This window comes from Pelecanus crispus, chromosome 3 (assembly GCF_030463565.1).
Source record: "Pelecanus crispus isolate bPelCri1 chromosome 3, bPelCri1.pri, whole genome shotgun sequence".
In the NCBI taxonomy this organism is placed as follows: domain Eukaryota; kingdom Metazoa; phylum Chordata; class Aves; order Pelecaniformes; family Pelecanidae; genus Pelecanus; species Pelecanus crispus.
Window position 1 is genome coordinate 102,179,904 of NC_134645.1, and position 13,779 is coordinate 102,193,682.

Consider the following 13,779-nt stretch of genomic DNA (forward strand, 5'->3'; position numbering starts at 1 on the left):
TTTGGCCTCAGGGAGACTCCTTTGTTTTTTCCATGTTCAAGCTGCTTTGTTCTCCCTCCCTCCCTCTCTCTCTCTCTCTGTTAAAAATCCGGCTACTGGCTCATGTGGCCAGAGCTCATATAGAGCTCGTATAGATCAGTTGATCTAGTTAAATACTTTTTTTTTTGTTTCCAGCTGAATAATTTCCTTAATGCAAATTGCTGTGTGAAGAAGGGAGGAGGAACATATGAATGCCCATGGAATAAAGGCTGGAACTTAGTCCTTTGCCTAAATTGCCAGTCAGACCAAACCTATAGATGTATAAGAAATGCCAGTGAGATGATCCAGGCTCCACCATATCTATTGTACATATTCAAAATCATCCATTCACTTTCAGAATTTCTCTAAAACGTTAGCTTAAAGCTTGTCTTCTTAAAATGAGGAATTTTAACTTTCTTTCAGAAACAAGCTTTCTTTCAGAAAAAAATCATGCTGTTATACTGCTGATGTTAATGAGCATAATCCTTTTGAACATTGTGTAGTAAAGATCTCAGTTCTGCATTGCCAGACACATCAGAATACCCTTTGCTATTCTGAAGTCTCTACAAGAAGTGCTTTATTCATTCAACAAAAACTAAGATTTCACAGAGAAAGAATGAATAGTGGAAATGGACAAAACCTAGAAATGATGACAGAGAAATTTGGCATTAATGTTTTCAAAGCTTGTAATTAGTCTCCAGAAATTGAGGATAATGAAAGTAGACTTTCTTCTTGCATATCTGTCTCAGTATACAAAAACCCTTCACCAATCAAATCTTCTGATAAAACAAAAGGTTAAAACTAAGTGCATTTGTGTACAACTAAATAATATTATTTTATTTTGCATCAATGCAATGTAAAGAAATCTTAACTGGAATGAAAAACCATCATGAAACTGAAGCTCAATATGTTGTGCATGTTTTTTATATTCCACAAAGAGTGACTGTTTATCATAAACTCCATATGAGTCAACAGAGAATAAGCAACTGCCTTTTCCTAACAATGTAATTGAATGCAGTGGATTTAATTATACTAAATTGTTCATAATAACAGTTAATAGTGACTTAATACCACCAATTAGTTTGATACAAACTGTTGTTTTACAGCCTCTTTAAGATAAAAGCTTGCTTACTTAGTCATGCCACATCTTGGGTACAAAATCACATTCTACACTGTTTCAGAACTCTGCCACCAAAGGAGACACTAAGTTAAAATTTAGAATCATCAAAAAGACAAATCTGTGGTGTATAGTGATCTATTCCTGATCAGATTTGTTAACAAAAGAAATACTAAAAAATATTTCTGTTGTAAAAATGCTACTTTCTTTTACTTTGGATCTCATTCTAAGAATGAAAATTTTCTACTTTAACTTCTTAAACAACTTATGGAAGGGACAGAAACATAAAACCAGTAGAGTAAGACTGTAATAACAGGCAACATACATAAAACTTTGTTCTATATTATTTTCTGAGGACATCAAAGGATGCTTATGAATACTAAAAGTGGGTTCACTGTTCTGTGGCTCCCTTGGCCCCATGTCACAAGCATAGAAATGACATTAAGGAGAACACAGACAGGATATAGAGACCAGAAATAATGTGGGCCTGCACAGTTGATGTAAATATGAATTCCCACTGTGTAACTATGTTCTTATTCAGTGCAGTCTTTCAGTTTCACTGGAATTAAAATGTCAGTGTTGCAAGTCTAGATCTGACTCTAAACTTCCGCTGTCTGAATGCTTGAATACAGTATTCTCATTTGGGCTAAGCTTTTCCCTAAATGAAACTTTATTTACATCTACTTCAACTTGAAATAAGTGCATATTGTTTTCTAAGTTTAATTTCTGTAAATAGCATTTAAGGTTGTTATAATGTGAGCAGCAGGAAACTCGAAGCTTTCCAAACTGCAAAGACAGAAATAGCCAAAGGCATAGATTATTGTTTTTCTCTAGCTAAATCTATAATAGTAAATAACACTGAAATCTGAAGACTATTCTTTGGACCTGAGGCCAGCTGGCAGGTCCCAGATCATGTCTATAAAAATACTTATTGCAAAATAGGTTGGCAACTTTTAAACTAGGAATGATTCCAGAGTTGAACTAACCAGTGAACTTTTTCAGTTTCAGAATTGGAGGTGATAGCTAGCCTGGGTAGCAACTGTAACAGAAACTGTGATAACTTCAGAAAAATACAGATGATCATGTGTCAGGACTTGAACTCATGTTGTGGACCTTTTTAGTTTAGTAATGTAAGTGTAACCTCTGTGAAAAGAATAAGGGGGTACCACTGAAACAAAGATTATTCCCCCCCCCCCCCCCGATTCTTAAAGAAATTTGCATCATGCCTTGTCATTAGCTTCATTGTTGTTATTTATTTAGATAAATCACTCTCTAAGACAAGACTAAGAAATCAGCTCCAGGTCCAGGAAATATGAGTCTGCTGTCAGAGCAAATGAGAAAAAATACATTGTTGACTCATTAGTTCATCTGCAACATGAAAGTATGTGTTACCTGCTGTCTCGGTAGGGCAAAATCGGCACCAACAGATGTGAGCAGTCTAAAATGATGCATCTTGCTGCAGAGAGAAAATTTAATGACTCTGAGTGTAACTGGTATATTTCCTATCTAAATAAATCTACTAAGGGTAATATGAGATTCTGCCTTATTCTCTAAATGTTATTACTACGGGGTTGGGTTGGAGGGGTTTTTTGGGTGGTTTGTTTGGGTTTTTTTTTGCTAAAGAAAGATGTTGCAGGATTGAAGAATCATAGGATAATTCAGGCTAGAAGGGACTTCAGGAGGTCTCTAGTCCAACCTCCTGCTCAAAGCAGGGCTAGCCAAAGGGTCAGACCAGGTTGCTCAGGGCTTTATTCAGTCAGGTTTTGAAAACCTCCAAGGGTGAAACCTGCACAACCTCTCTGAGCAAAGAGGCCTGGGGTTATTCCAGTCTTAAAGTTGTCTCAAACACCCTTGCAAAGCCTTACAGTTTTTAAAAGCAGTACTAGGTCAAAACTGATCCCACCTTTTAAATGTGCATTAAGAAAATGTAACTCTTAACTATCTGTGAAAAAAGGTCTATTGGTTTGTTGCAATTTTACAAAAATAAATGTTCTACTGCAAGATGCAGTTTGAGAATGAAACTGGAAAATTAAATCTACTAGATACCGAGTGAAAGCAAATGGAAACAGTAGTTGGCTGTGATTTTTTTAAGCTAAGAAATCTGTAAAATAATAATTAAACACAGTGAAAACTAAATGTGTTTCTTAGCTTTAATTAATCAATCAGTTGTCTTCAATAAAATCAGGGAACTTTGGGATTGTTTTTTAGAATATATAATAAGAAAACTCTTTAATTTTTGTAGTTCACAACTCATATTTGATATAGCTGTTTGCAAACCTACTTTTGGTTTTGTTTAATAGACTGAATGCTAGCATTACATCCTAAGTAGTTCACAGGTAATTACTGAATTGTTTATTGTTGTTTAGCATGATCACGTTCGAAGTGAAATTGCTAGAGATGGGTGAAAGTTTCAGTCTTGCGTCTAGAACAAGAGATTTCCCTTTCTTATCAGGAAAACCAGATTAAAGAAGCTTTATTCCCAGCAAGGCTGCACAGCATGACTGACACAATACTTTATCTGGACATCCCCCCTTCCCTCCTTATCTTCCCTCATTTGTTTTATTACCTTTTCATCATTTTATAATAATCCAAAACATGTCATTTAATCATCGCTAACAAATGTCAGCAAGTTAGGGCATTATGTGAAGGGATTTGGATTTCATGCAGATACTGTCTTGTTTAGGTACCGTTATCCTAACAGTTATCAAATTATTATCTGACCTTTTCATCCTTCCAGCCTGTGAGGCATTGGGCGATGGATTTAATGCTGTTTAGACAGAACTCATCTTCAGGTTATAATTAATAGGCCAGTATTTAATCATTACATTTATGTAAGTACAAATGAGGAATCTGTGAACTATTACTGCTGGGTTGGACTGAGGCACAATTACTGGTAGCTTACCCAGCAAAAGTGCTTGAGACTTGCTGTATGCATTTCCACATTTATAATTATTCAGAAAGCTCTGTCTTCTTACTTGACCTTTAAAGCACCCGATGTGCTGATTGTAGAAAAAGTATTTTAAAAGCCTAATGGAAATTTCATAGAGTGCATATATGACCCGGTGATTGTATCATCAGTAAATGCTAAACAATAATGGTTTAAGGTTGTTATTCTAATTTGGCCAGACTCTGCTAAATTCAATCAAGCACAATCAAAGGTGCATGGCTGACATTCTAACAAGCTTAGGGCGAAGGCAGCTCACACTATTGAATTGCATTAACTTGTGTTCTGACATAAAGTACTGGGAATTCATTTCAAAATATGTTTATATATGCACACAAAAATACCTCTGCATATCCATCAAATAAGCTATTAAGGACAAGCTAACAAGTATGTCTAAAGCTAACGTGAAGAGACCTACATTTGTAAATAGGGTGCTTGTGTAACAGAAGTACATACATGGTCATGTAACCAGTTACAGCATTAGCATCTCAAAATGTGTAGAAGAAAGAGTAATTTAAAAAAAATAAAAGAAGTTGTTTGGGCAGCTTTCCTTCATTTAGCACATCTGTTAATTAGTTTAATAAAAAAAAGCCAAATGCCTGTCAGTTCCCCTCCTTGATCCTCTTCCACTCCAATCTTAAGAATTATGTTGCATTAAAACAAGTCTGATTTAAAATATTTGAGAGATTGTTATCCTATTATTATGCCTTTGTTCATGAATATTATAGGCTTTTATCAGAAAGAGAAGAAATTTTAGATATTTAAAAATCAATAATTTTTTTCCTTAGAACTCTCACAGAAGCTTTCTGCTATAGAATGAATACATCCAAAATGCCACAATAAGTTCAACCCTTAGGAAAAACTGCTTGATCATTGCAAACAGAGATACTGACAATGCATGTATGAGTTACACACATTGTCAGCAAACTTTGTTTGTAAGCAAATAATGCTGTAGAACCTTGTGTATGTGCTTAGACACACAACCATTGCATAAGATCTACAAAACATGGTAGGAAAATATTCCTTTCCTTGATTGCACTTCCAGCTACATTTTTTTCCTTCTTGTTCTCATTCATGTTAGCTATTAATTAGCGAGTTTCAAAAACTTTGTAAAAATTCAGGAGAAAACAAAAGATCCCTGAACTGATCCCTTAAGATGTTTATCTTTAGTCCACAGAATTAAAACCTCGATTTATTTATCTTCTTTAATGTTGATTTTAACAACAAAACAAACGTCATATTCTTCATCAGAAGTTATTTACCATAGGATGGACTGGCCATTTTGCTTGCAAAAATGTTTATAGTCCTGTCTGTTAAAAGGCTAATACCATGTTTGCATATTTTTCTGAAAGTATCATAAAAAGAGAATTATATGGAAAACAAAGATAGACAACTGTTTGCAAATGTTGCTAATGTTAAGTCTCCATCCTCTGATTAAAAAATGATAGAAGACCTTATCAAATAGTATGTGAGAAATCCTTCATATATCGTTATCTGACACAAGATAGTGAAGAAAACTTTCCATGCTCTTTTTGTAACTAATAAGTTTCAGAAGCTGATTTTACATTATCAAAGGTAAACTGAATTCATACTTTACTGATAGCATCCTAGCTAAATTACAGACTGTTTCTTTTACAGTATTGTTTGGCATATGCTATTTTTAAATAGATTTTTTGTGGCACCTGTATTACAAAGGCACTTGAATATTTTTAAACATACAGCTGATTGATTTCTTTGGCGTGCAGAGAGGATAGGCTGAAAGAAATTTCTACATGGGAGACTCTTGTTTAGTTCGGATATTTCTTCACCGTGCTTTCTTTCATGAAGATAGAGTGCTTGCTGCCAACTGGTGATCAGAATGTAAATAAGCTTTGTATCATTAAAAAAAAAATTGAAGAAAAAAATTGTTTACTTTGCACCTTCTGTTTGTTGTTAACAATTTATGCATGCTATTAAGAGAGGCACTGTTAAGAGGGTGTGTGGACAGGGGGAGGAAAAAGGGAATGTATGTATTAATTTCAGGGCCTAATATTACTGCCTTCAGTTGTAGGAAAAATGCTTTTGAAGATAAGTATTATAAATTATAATAGGTCTGCACTCTCTAAAATGCAGTTTCTTTTAAATTGCTTTTCTGGGTTATCTTTTTTTGTGATGAAAAAGAGGGATATTTAAAATATTTGAAGTTAATGGATGTCTTTTTCAAATTACAAAGCCTTCTTGTTATTGTTAAAAATTGCCTAACTTTTCTATTCACCCATTATTATGTGTTTTGGCTTTTTCAGTAATTACACTGCTCAGATTTACAATATGGCTTCACTTTAATGGAAGTTCAAACCCCAAAGACATGCCAACTTACAGCTTGTTAAACAGCTTCTTCTATATTTATAGTCTTTAATATAAAAAGAGCTATTTACTTTATTTTCTTTCCTCATTGGTTTACTAACAGCCTAATTAATTTTTTGGATAGACAGTAATGTAAACTATATATAGTGGTAAAATTTGCCTATTTCTAAATTTATGCAGGCAAGGCATTGTACCATGTGAAGCAGAAATGTCGGTCCTGGGGATATCTGCAAAGACAAGTATGCCCAGCTATTTCTGGTCCAGTTCATATTGGCTTGAAACAGGATCTATATTTGTCGGTGGTTTGCCTCACCATTATGCAATAAAACAGGTAATTTTTTCTTATTATTTATTTTTATTTAAGATGTTTGTTATTCGGGGAGTGGCAAATCAAATAGGATCTAACTGAAGGGATTTAAACTATGCAAAAAATAAAAATTACTCACAGCATTTTGAGGATTACATCTAAGGGATGTGTGTGGTCCCTTGCAGAGTTTTGCTGGTGCCTGGGACTTTGGTAAATGAAATAAATGGAAACAGTGTTCTGGCCTGAAGTTATGATCCGCATTCCTGTTTGTCTTGAGTAGGTATAGTTAAGGAGCAAATATCATCAAATTCAGAGGAGGTACCTGTTACCTCAGGTGCTAATTCTATGAAGATGTGAAAAGTATAACTGCACTGGGTTGTATAACCAAAGAGGCTCTCTGCTTGCATCCTGTGCTGGCACAGACAGGTGTGTGTAAAAATGTAAAAAAAAGCAAGAGAGAGTTACACAGAGCTGGGGAAGAAGTGAGCTGTGAAGGTGTTAAGAGTACACACAGGGTCATGCAGATCATTGGAGGGAGGTGGATCATTGCTGAATTGTTGTTAAGGAGGAATTTGGGGTAGGGTAATCACAATAACAGATGCACATCCCTTAAGTAACTTCCAGTTTAAGTATGTTTTTTCAAAGCAGGATGAGTACGGGTGGTGATTTCTGTTCTAGTCTGTGACACTCACACTCTTCACACTCACACCAATCAAAGTCCCAGCCCCTGTAATTCCTTTGAGACTAGAACCATCCACCCAGGGAACACGCTCTGGCTCCTGGCAGCATGGACCCTATGCAGAGCAGTTCCCAGCCGGCTCAGCCTTCTACATCGTCAGGTGTCTGAGTACAGAGTCTCCCTCTGCACCCAAGGGGTTATTGTCGTAACTATGCTTAAATTTTTAAAATTAAGTTATTGGCACAACGTGCTAGTGGCCTTGCTAGTCACATAGCCCCACATCAATCTCTGACTTTCCTCTTATCTAGAGCCAACCAATGTTGTTATCTGGGTTATTTCACCCTCTAGTCTCATGTCCCAAATGTGTTACAAGAATGTAAAGTTGTTCAACATTACATAAAAAAGATTATCTGTGAGTCTTTATTAGTTTTCCACACATAGTGGAATAAACAAACCTGTTAGCACTGGGTTGGTGTAGTCCAGGTCTCATTTATCTGAGCAGTAATCTTTGGGTATTTGTCACCCCACAACTGTTACAAAGTTAATCTGTGGGGTTTTTTTTGTTTTCCCAGTGCACAGCAGAATCATGTAGTCAGAGCTGGACATAAATAGTTCAGATTTCATTTTTTTGAGCCATACTTTCAGGTAGGCTTCACCCTGTGATAATTGTTTTAACCTTTTTATTTCTGTTCTGTTCTTTGGTAAGTGAAGGTCATCTTATAATGAGGTGAATACAGTAATTTCAAGCACAGATGTGGTTTTGATGCTGTTATTGTAATGCAGGATTTCTAGATTGCTTTCACCTTATAATAAATTGGACAGTAACCAATGAAGTGTCAATACTGTTGTAATGCAACTTAAAAGTTCTTGTGAGTAGGTGCTTTTAGCGTTGCAAAATACTTATCCAAAAGTATACTTCTAAATACCTCATACTGGCATTAAAAGAGCATGTCAAATAGTATTTGTTGTCATAAAACTTTTCCCTTAATTCAAATGTTCATACTCAAACTATCCATTCATCTGGAATATTTTATCCTGTTAGTTGCATATAAAATTTTATTTACTATAGAAATGTATCTTCAAGAAGTGTTCTATACTAGCAAGAAATAAGAAAATGGTATTTTTAATGTTTAAATTACCTGTCTTCTAGAAGCTAAGAAAAAAGTTTTTGGGGATCCCCCAAAGAATTTATAGTGAAGGCTTAGGCAAGTTCAATCTATGGAGTGTATTTAGGAGAAGGTACAGAAGCAATTTGTTTGAGGGATATACATAATAATGTGTATTTGAGAAGGCAGTTTGAGATGGTAAATAGCTCTTCATCAGCCAAAGGCAAAATAAAATCCAGAACAATAGGTTTACCTTAGGTAAGTTAAAATAGCGACAAAACACAATGTTTTAAGTGTAATTTACTGATAAAACATTTTGCCTATATATGTGTTGGATTGTCATATCAAAATGGACTTTCTTTAAGGATGTTGCAGTTCAATAGATTATTCTATTCTTAATGCAGGATTAATAGGTGAAATATTATGGTCCATGTTTGTTATTTAGATGAGGTAATAGATGTGGGACACCTACTTGTGCAAGTGCTCAAGCTGGTGATACTTAACCTCTATTTGTACTCGAAAAGCATATGTTTATATAACTTACCCAAAGGTAAAAATACATCCTCGACTCTCAGTTGCCTCTCTAGTTTTTCATGAAGCTTTTTTTGCAGTTCACTCCTTTCTGTTTGAGATTACCTCGGCCTTTTATTTCACTTCATTGTCTTTGTTCCTTTGTGATTTTTGTGTTCACTTTGATCTTAGTGTCTTATTTTGCCTAATTTTTACTCTTTTGTAGCTTTGGGCAAGTTTAGTTTTCCTTGGCTTCCCCACCAATGTCTGTTGGCTGTAAGGCACATACAGTCTATAAAGGCTGTATTTTCTCTTTTTGTCAGGGAATGGAGAACCGTCTGTCCAAGTTCTCTTTACGTGGGCTTTTCAATCCCAGCAGTAGGAAACCACTCCAGGAAGTTTCTTTCTCATCAGCTTTGACACAGGCAGGCAGGCTTCTGTTGTAAAACCTTCATCATCCACGAAACACAAAAGGTCTCTTTCTGACCTTCATCCTGCCGTTCGCTTCAAGGGAGATTTCTGCTCCAGCTGAGGCTCAGCTTTTGCTGGCAGATGCTCTGATCACTCTTGGAGTCAAGTCTGATAATGACCCTTGTGATACCCACAGTATCTGCCTAATAATACATTGTCTTGTTTTAGATGAGCTCCTTCTCTCACTGGAGTAGTTCACTCTGCTGTTGGCTCTCCTACCTTCCAATATTGTGGAAGTTGTAGAGAGCAGTGACTTCAGACCCTAGACTGCTTCAGTTTCTGTCTAACAGGAACTTCTAGCTGTCAGTGACAGAAACTGTTGACACAGGAGTTCCGTATTACTGGAATTGGCTCATGAAACACTATTAATTTCCAGGCTAGATTCCTCTTCCTTTCTTTATGAGTGAAGTTTGATATGACCTGTGAAATCCCTCAAAGTAAAATATTGTGTCCTCTGAGGATTTCCTATACTGCAATTTCCTAATCAGCTCTCAAGTGTCCATGCATTTTTTCCACATATTTATTCTTTGTCTGTATGTTTATTATTCAATATTCAATATTCAATATTGCTTAGAGTCAGAATGCCCTCAACATGTAAAGCAATATGCAACAATTATTCTCCACCTTCCAGTTTCAAAAAGTTGAAGATTTCTTTTCCAAAAACGAGAGGGGAAATATCTCCCTATCTTCACTGCTTTTCCTTTTGTTCTTTAATGCCATTCTGTATAATGGGTACTATAATGTGTAGCCTTTTAGTCTTTCTTTAATGGAGAAAATTGTTTCAGTTTTCCTTAGAGACTGGTTAGGAAACCATAGGGTCTTTCAGGAATTATTAAGAGAAGTTACTGTTTCTCTGTATGTACTCATTGAGGTGTTTTGAGTCTGTTCTGAACCTCACTGGCATTCTGCCTATTATACACCACCTTAAATAGAAATATTGGTAAACAAAGTCATAATAGTTCTAGACTGGAAAGTACCAACTGTGTATATTTCTACTGCCCAGGGTAATAACAGACTTAGCACACTATCAGTGGAAGTTTGATTTTCTTTCCTAGTCACCCTCTACTGATTTCCCTGGTTGCTGCCACAGCTTGGGAATGCAGTTCAGGAGAACAGATTACAGCCTTACCCTCAAGGCAGTGATATATTCAAAAGAACATCTGTGACATCTGGGAAAGAAATGCCGTAATACCCAATAGATATCTTCATTAATTAGAAGCCCTCAGACCTCCCAGATCTCTGTGCCTAGTGGCAGCAGTTGGTGGGGAGAAACACTACCAACAGTAGAGCAAGATAAAATTATGGACTACTTCAGTAAACCAGACATATAAAGTGTCATGTATCCAGATGGGATGCATACGAGCATGTGCCACTGGTTGATGTTATCATAAGACCACTCTCTATCGCCTCTGAAAGACTAGAGCAATCAGAGGTGGTCCTTGCTGACTGGAAAAAGACAAATGTGATGTCATGTTCATCTTCAAAAAGACCAAGGAGGAAGATCTGGGTAACCATGAGCTGGTCAGGCAATGGCACAACTCAGTTACTGAGATAATTATAGAAACAAATGAAGGACGAGCAGGTCCTTGGGAACAACCAGCATGGATTTACCAAGGGGGAACTCTGCCTGATCAGTATGATTACCTTCCATGTTGAGATGACTGGCTCTGTGGACAGAGGGAGGTCAGTGGATATTCGTTACCTTTTCTCCCCAGACTCAACTTCACTCCCAGGTCTTCTATCTCCTCCCCTCGAGCAGCACAGGGGGATGGGGAATGGGGGTTGTGGTCAGTCTGTAACAGCTCAGCTCTGCCACTCCTTCCTCACACACACCTACAGTTCTCTGATGTTATGTACCGACAGGCCAAAGATAGAAAAAGTATTTGCCTGGATATGAATTAGAGGCTAAGGGTCTGAAGACGAGGGTAGAAAACAAGCTAATAAATACATGTGCTGAAACACCCTGGACAAGTTAATCCAAGTTCAAGCACTGTGAACTGTTTCATGCACAGCAAGAAATTGTTTTTATGACTCTCTGTAAACTGTCCTTTCTAAAGTTTAGTGGATTCATCTGACAGTGTAGGAAGGAGGAAAGCTGACTATAAATAGCTGGTTGGCAGATATCTCATCCTGCTGTCTTTACACAGCGAAAAACTCCCATTCAATTCTATGACAGCTTTGTTTATTACTTATTTTTAAATTATATCCTATTTCTTCATTAAAGAATGTGATGGGCATACTTCAGACTTGTCACATCTAAGAAACAGGTAAACAGCAAAATCAGTTAAACAGTTAAATAGCATCATCTTTTTAAAACATTGGGTTTTTTAAAGCTGTTTATGGTAGATGTTTTCTAAGACTTAAAAATCAACAACAGGGGAATAGAAACCAAATTACACACAGAAAAAAAGACATTTTAAATCAGAAATTAAAAAAAAGGGTATTATTTCTGAAATCTCAAGACATGTTTCAGAATAATTAATTTCATCCTAGCTTTAGTATCATTAACTGTTTACAATAGCTTGTTCCTCTGCAGAGAAGATAAGATTGGTACACTCAAAGGGAAATTAAATATTGTTTTCAAATACCTACAGCAACAGTTGATTGCAGTAATAGTGTTATTTCTGCTGCTATAATTGCTCCAATAATTTGTATTTCTAGACTTAATAGTATTTTAGTATTGAGAATGTGAAATGTCATTATATCTTCATGTTCCTTTTCAGCAGAAGCAGTTCTCTATAATTAAACTTTGCAAGTATTCAAACAGGGAAGTTTCAGAAGGAAAGGAAGCTTCTGTACCAGGATAACAATTTTCTAAATAAAGATAAAAGATTAAGTGGAAAGTATGCAAATGTGTATGTGGGCATTGGTATCACCATGTTATCAATGGGGAAATGGAAACAGATAATTGAGTGATATGCTCAGGATCATAGTGTGTTAGTGTTTTAACTAAGATGAGATGGATATCATTATACATCTAAAGTCTCTCAGTCAGACTAGGGTGCACATTTTTGTGGGGGCACATACTTTAAACACATAGGTATAAAATTTCCTATGCATATATAAGAAAATATAGTTTTCTTATGAAAAAGAGATAGTGTGATATCACAATCATATGATGCTATGAAACTGCTCATTTAGTCTCAGAATATTCTCAAGTATTACCTTATGTAGCTAAAACTGTTTTAAGCGTTTTAATAAATGATTGCTAAAAGGTATAAAACTACATTCTTTCTGTCACAATTACTCACCCACTGAATTCAATGGCATTGAGTGAAGAAACAGACAATGTAAAGCAGGTGTTACAAAATACAGAATCAGGCCCTTAATTTGGAATGATCTGAAAGTAGTTTGCTGTACGATACAGCTGCTGTGCTTCCATAGACCAAAGCAACAGTAATCCCTCTGTAACTGTCTAGTTAGACATAGTTTATGATCCATTTCCCTTGCCAGAGCATTGCAAAGCAGTGGGAGAATTTAGTACAATCTGTGCACAGTATTCAGGTTTGATTATCTGGCATTCACCTTATCCGATGAAGCTGCAGAATGCGGCTCTGAGAGTAACTTTCACATAATCATTTATAATAATATATTTACATGATGCTTTAACATCCTGCTACAGTAGTCATCAAATGTGAGCAAATTACAGTGGTCCTGACCTAGTTAATGCCCCCTGGGCTGCAGCGTTCAACTTGAGAAGATTCCTGGAGAAGCCAACAAAGGAAAGGACATCCAATCTTACATAGAATTACAAGGCATACTAGACTGTTACATGGCTGCAACTGTTTCCTACAGTGGTATAAGAAAGAGTGGGTAGTTTAGAGGGGACAGTTCTTGAACCTCCACAAATTTCCTGTTGGTCCACAGCACATCTGAAATTTTCATAGTTAATTATTAAGAATCACATTATATGTATACAATGAGACCTGTAGACTGGTTATAGGGGTTTTTTTCATTAGATCATAAATCTGCTTGGCAATTGTTCAAAGGTTAATTCATGTTTGATATAATTTAAAGCATCATCTGCTCCATGAGTTTAAGCTGTAGCTCAGAATAGACTAAGCGGAAGCCTAGTCTTCATTCAAAATATAGTGGAATATAGCTGCTTAGCTTGTAGTAGCTATGCACTTGAGTTTGCAGTTCTGCTGTGATACAGAAAATGAAAGCGAACAGTGTTGACTCTTCTATCCAACATCTTCATGTGGTTTCAGTGTTACATTGCGGAAATTGTGAGCTGTTCCTGTTTATATCAATTCCAGTGCCTGTATTTTTCAAAAAAAGGGA

The 13,779-nt window shown here is 36.1% G+C and overlaps 1 protein-coding gene across 1 annotated transcript in view; it reads left to right on the forward strand.

The window, feature by feature from the left end:
• LOC104027713 (protein eyes shut homolog) overlaps positions 1-13,779 on the forward strand; it is a 961,671-nt gene that overhangs the window by 668,311 nt on the left and 279,581 nt on the right. Inside the window, exon 34 of the mRNA XM_075707654.1 lies at positions 6,603-6,753. Coding sequence (XP_075563769.1) covers positions 6,603-6,753 — 151 coding nt within the window. The remainder of the gene's footprint in view (positions 1-6,602; positions 6,754-13,779) is intronic.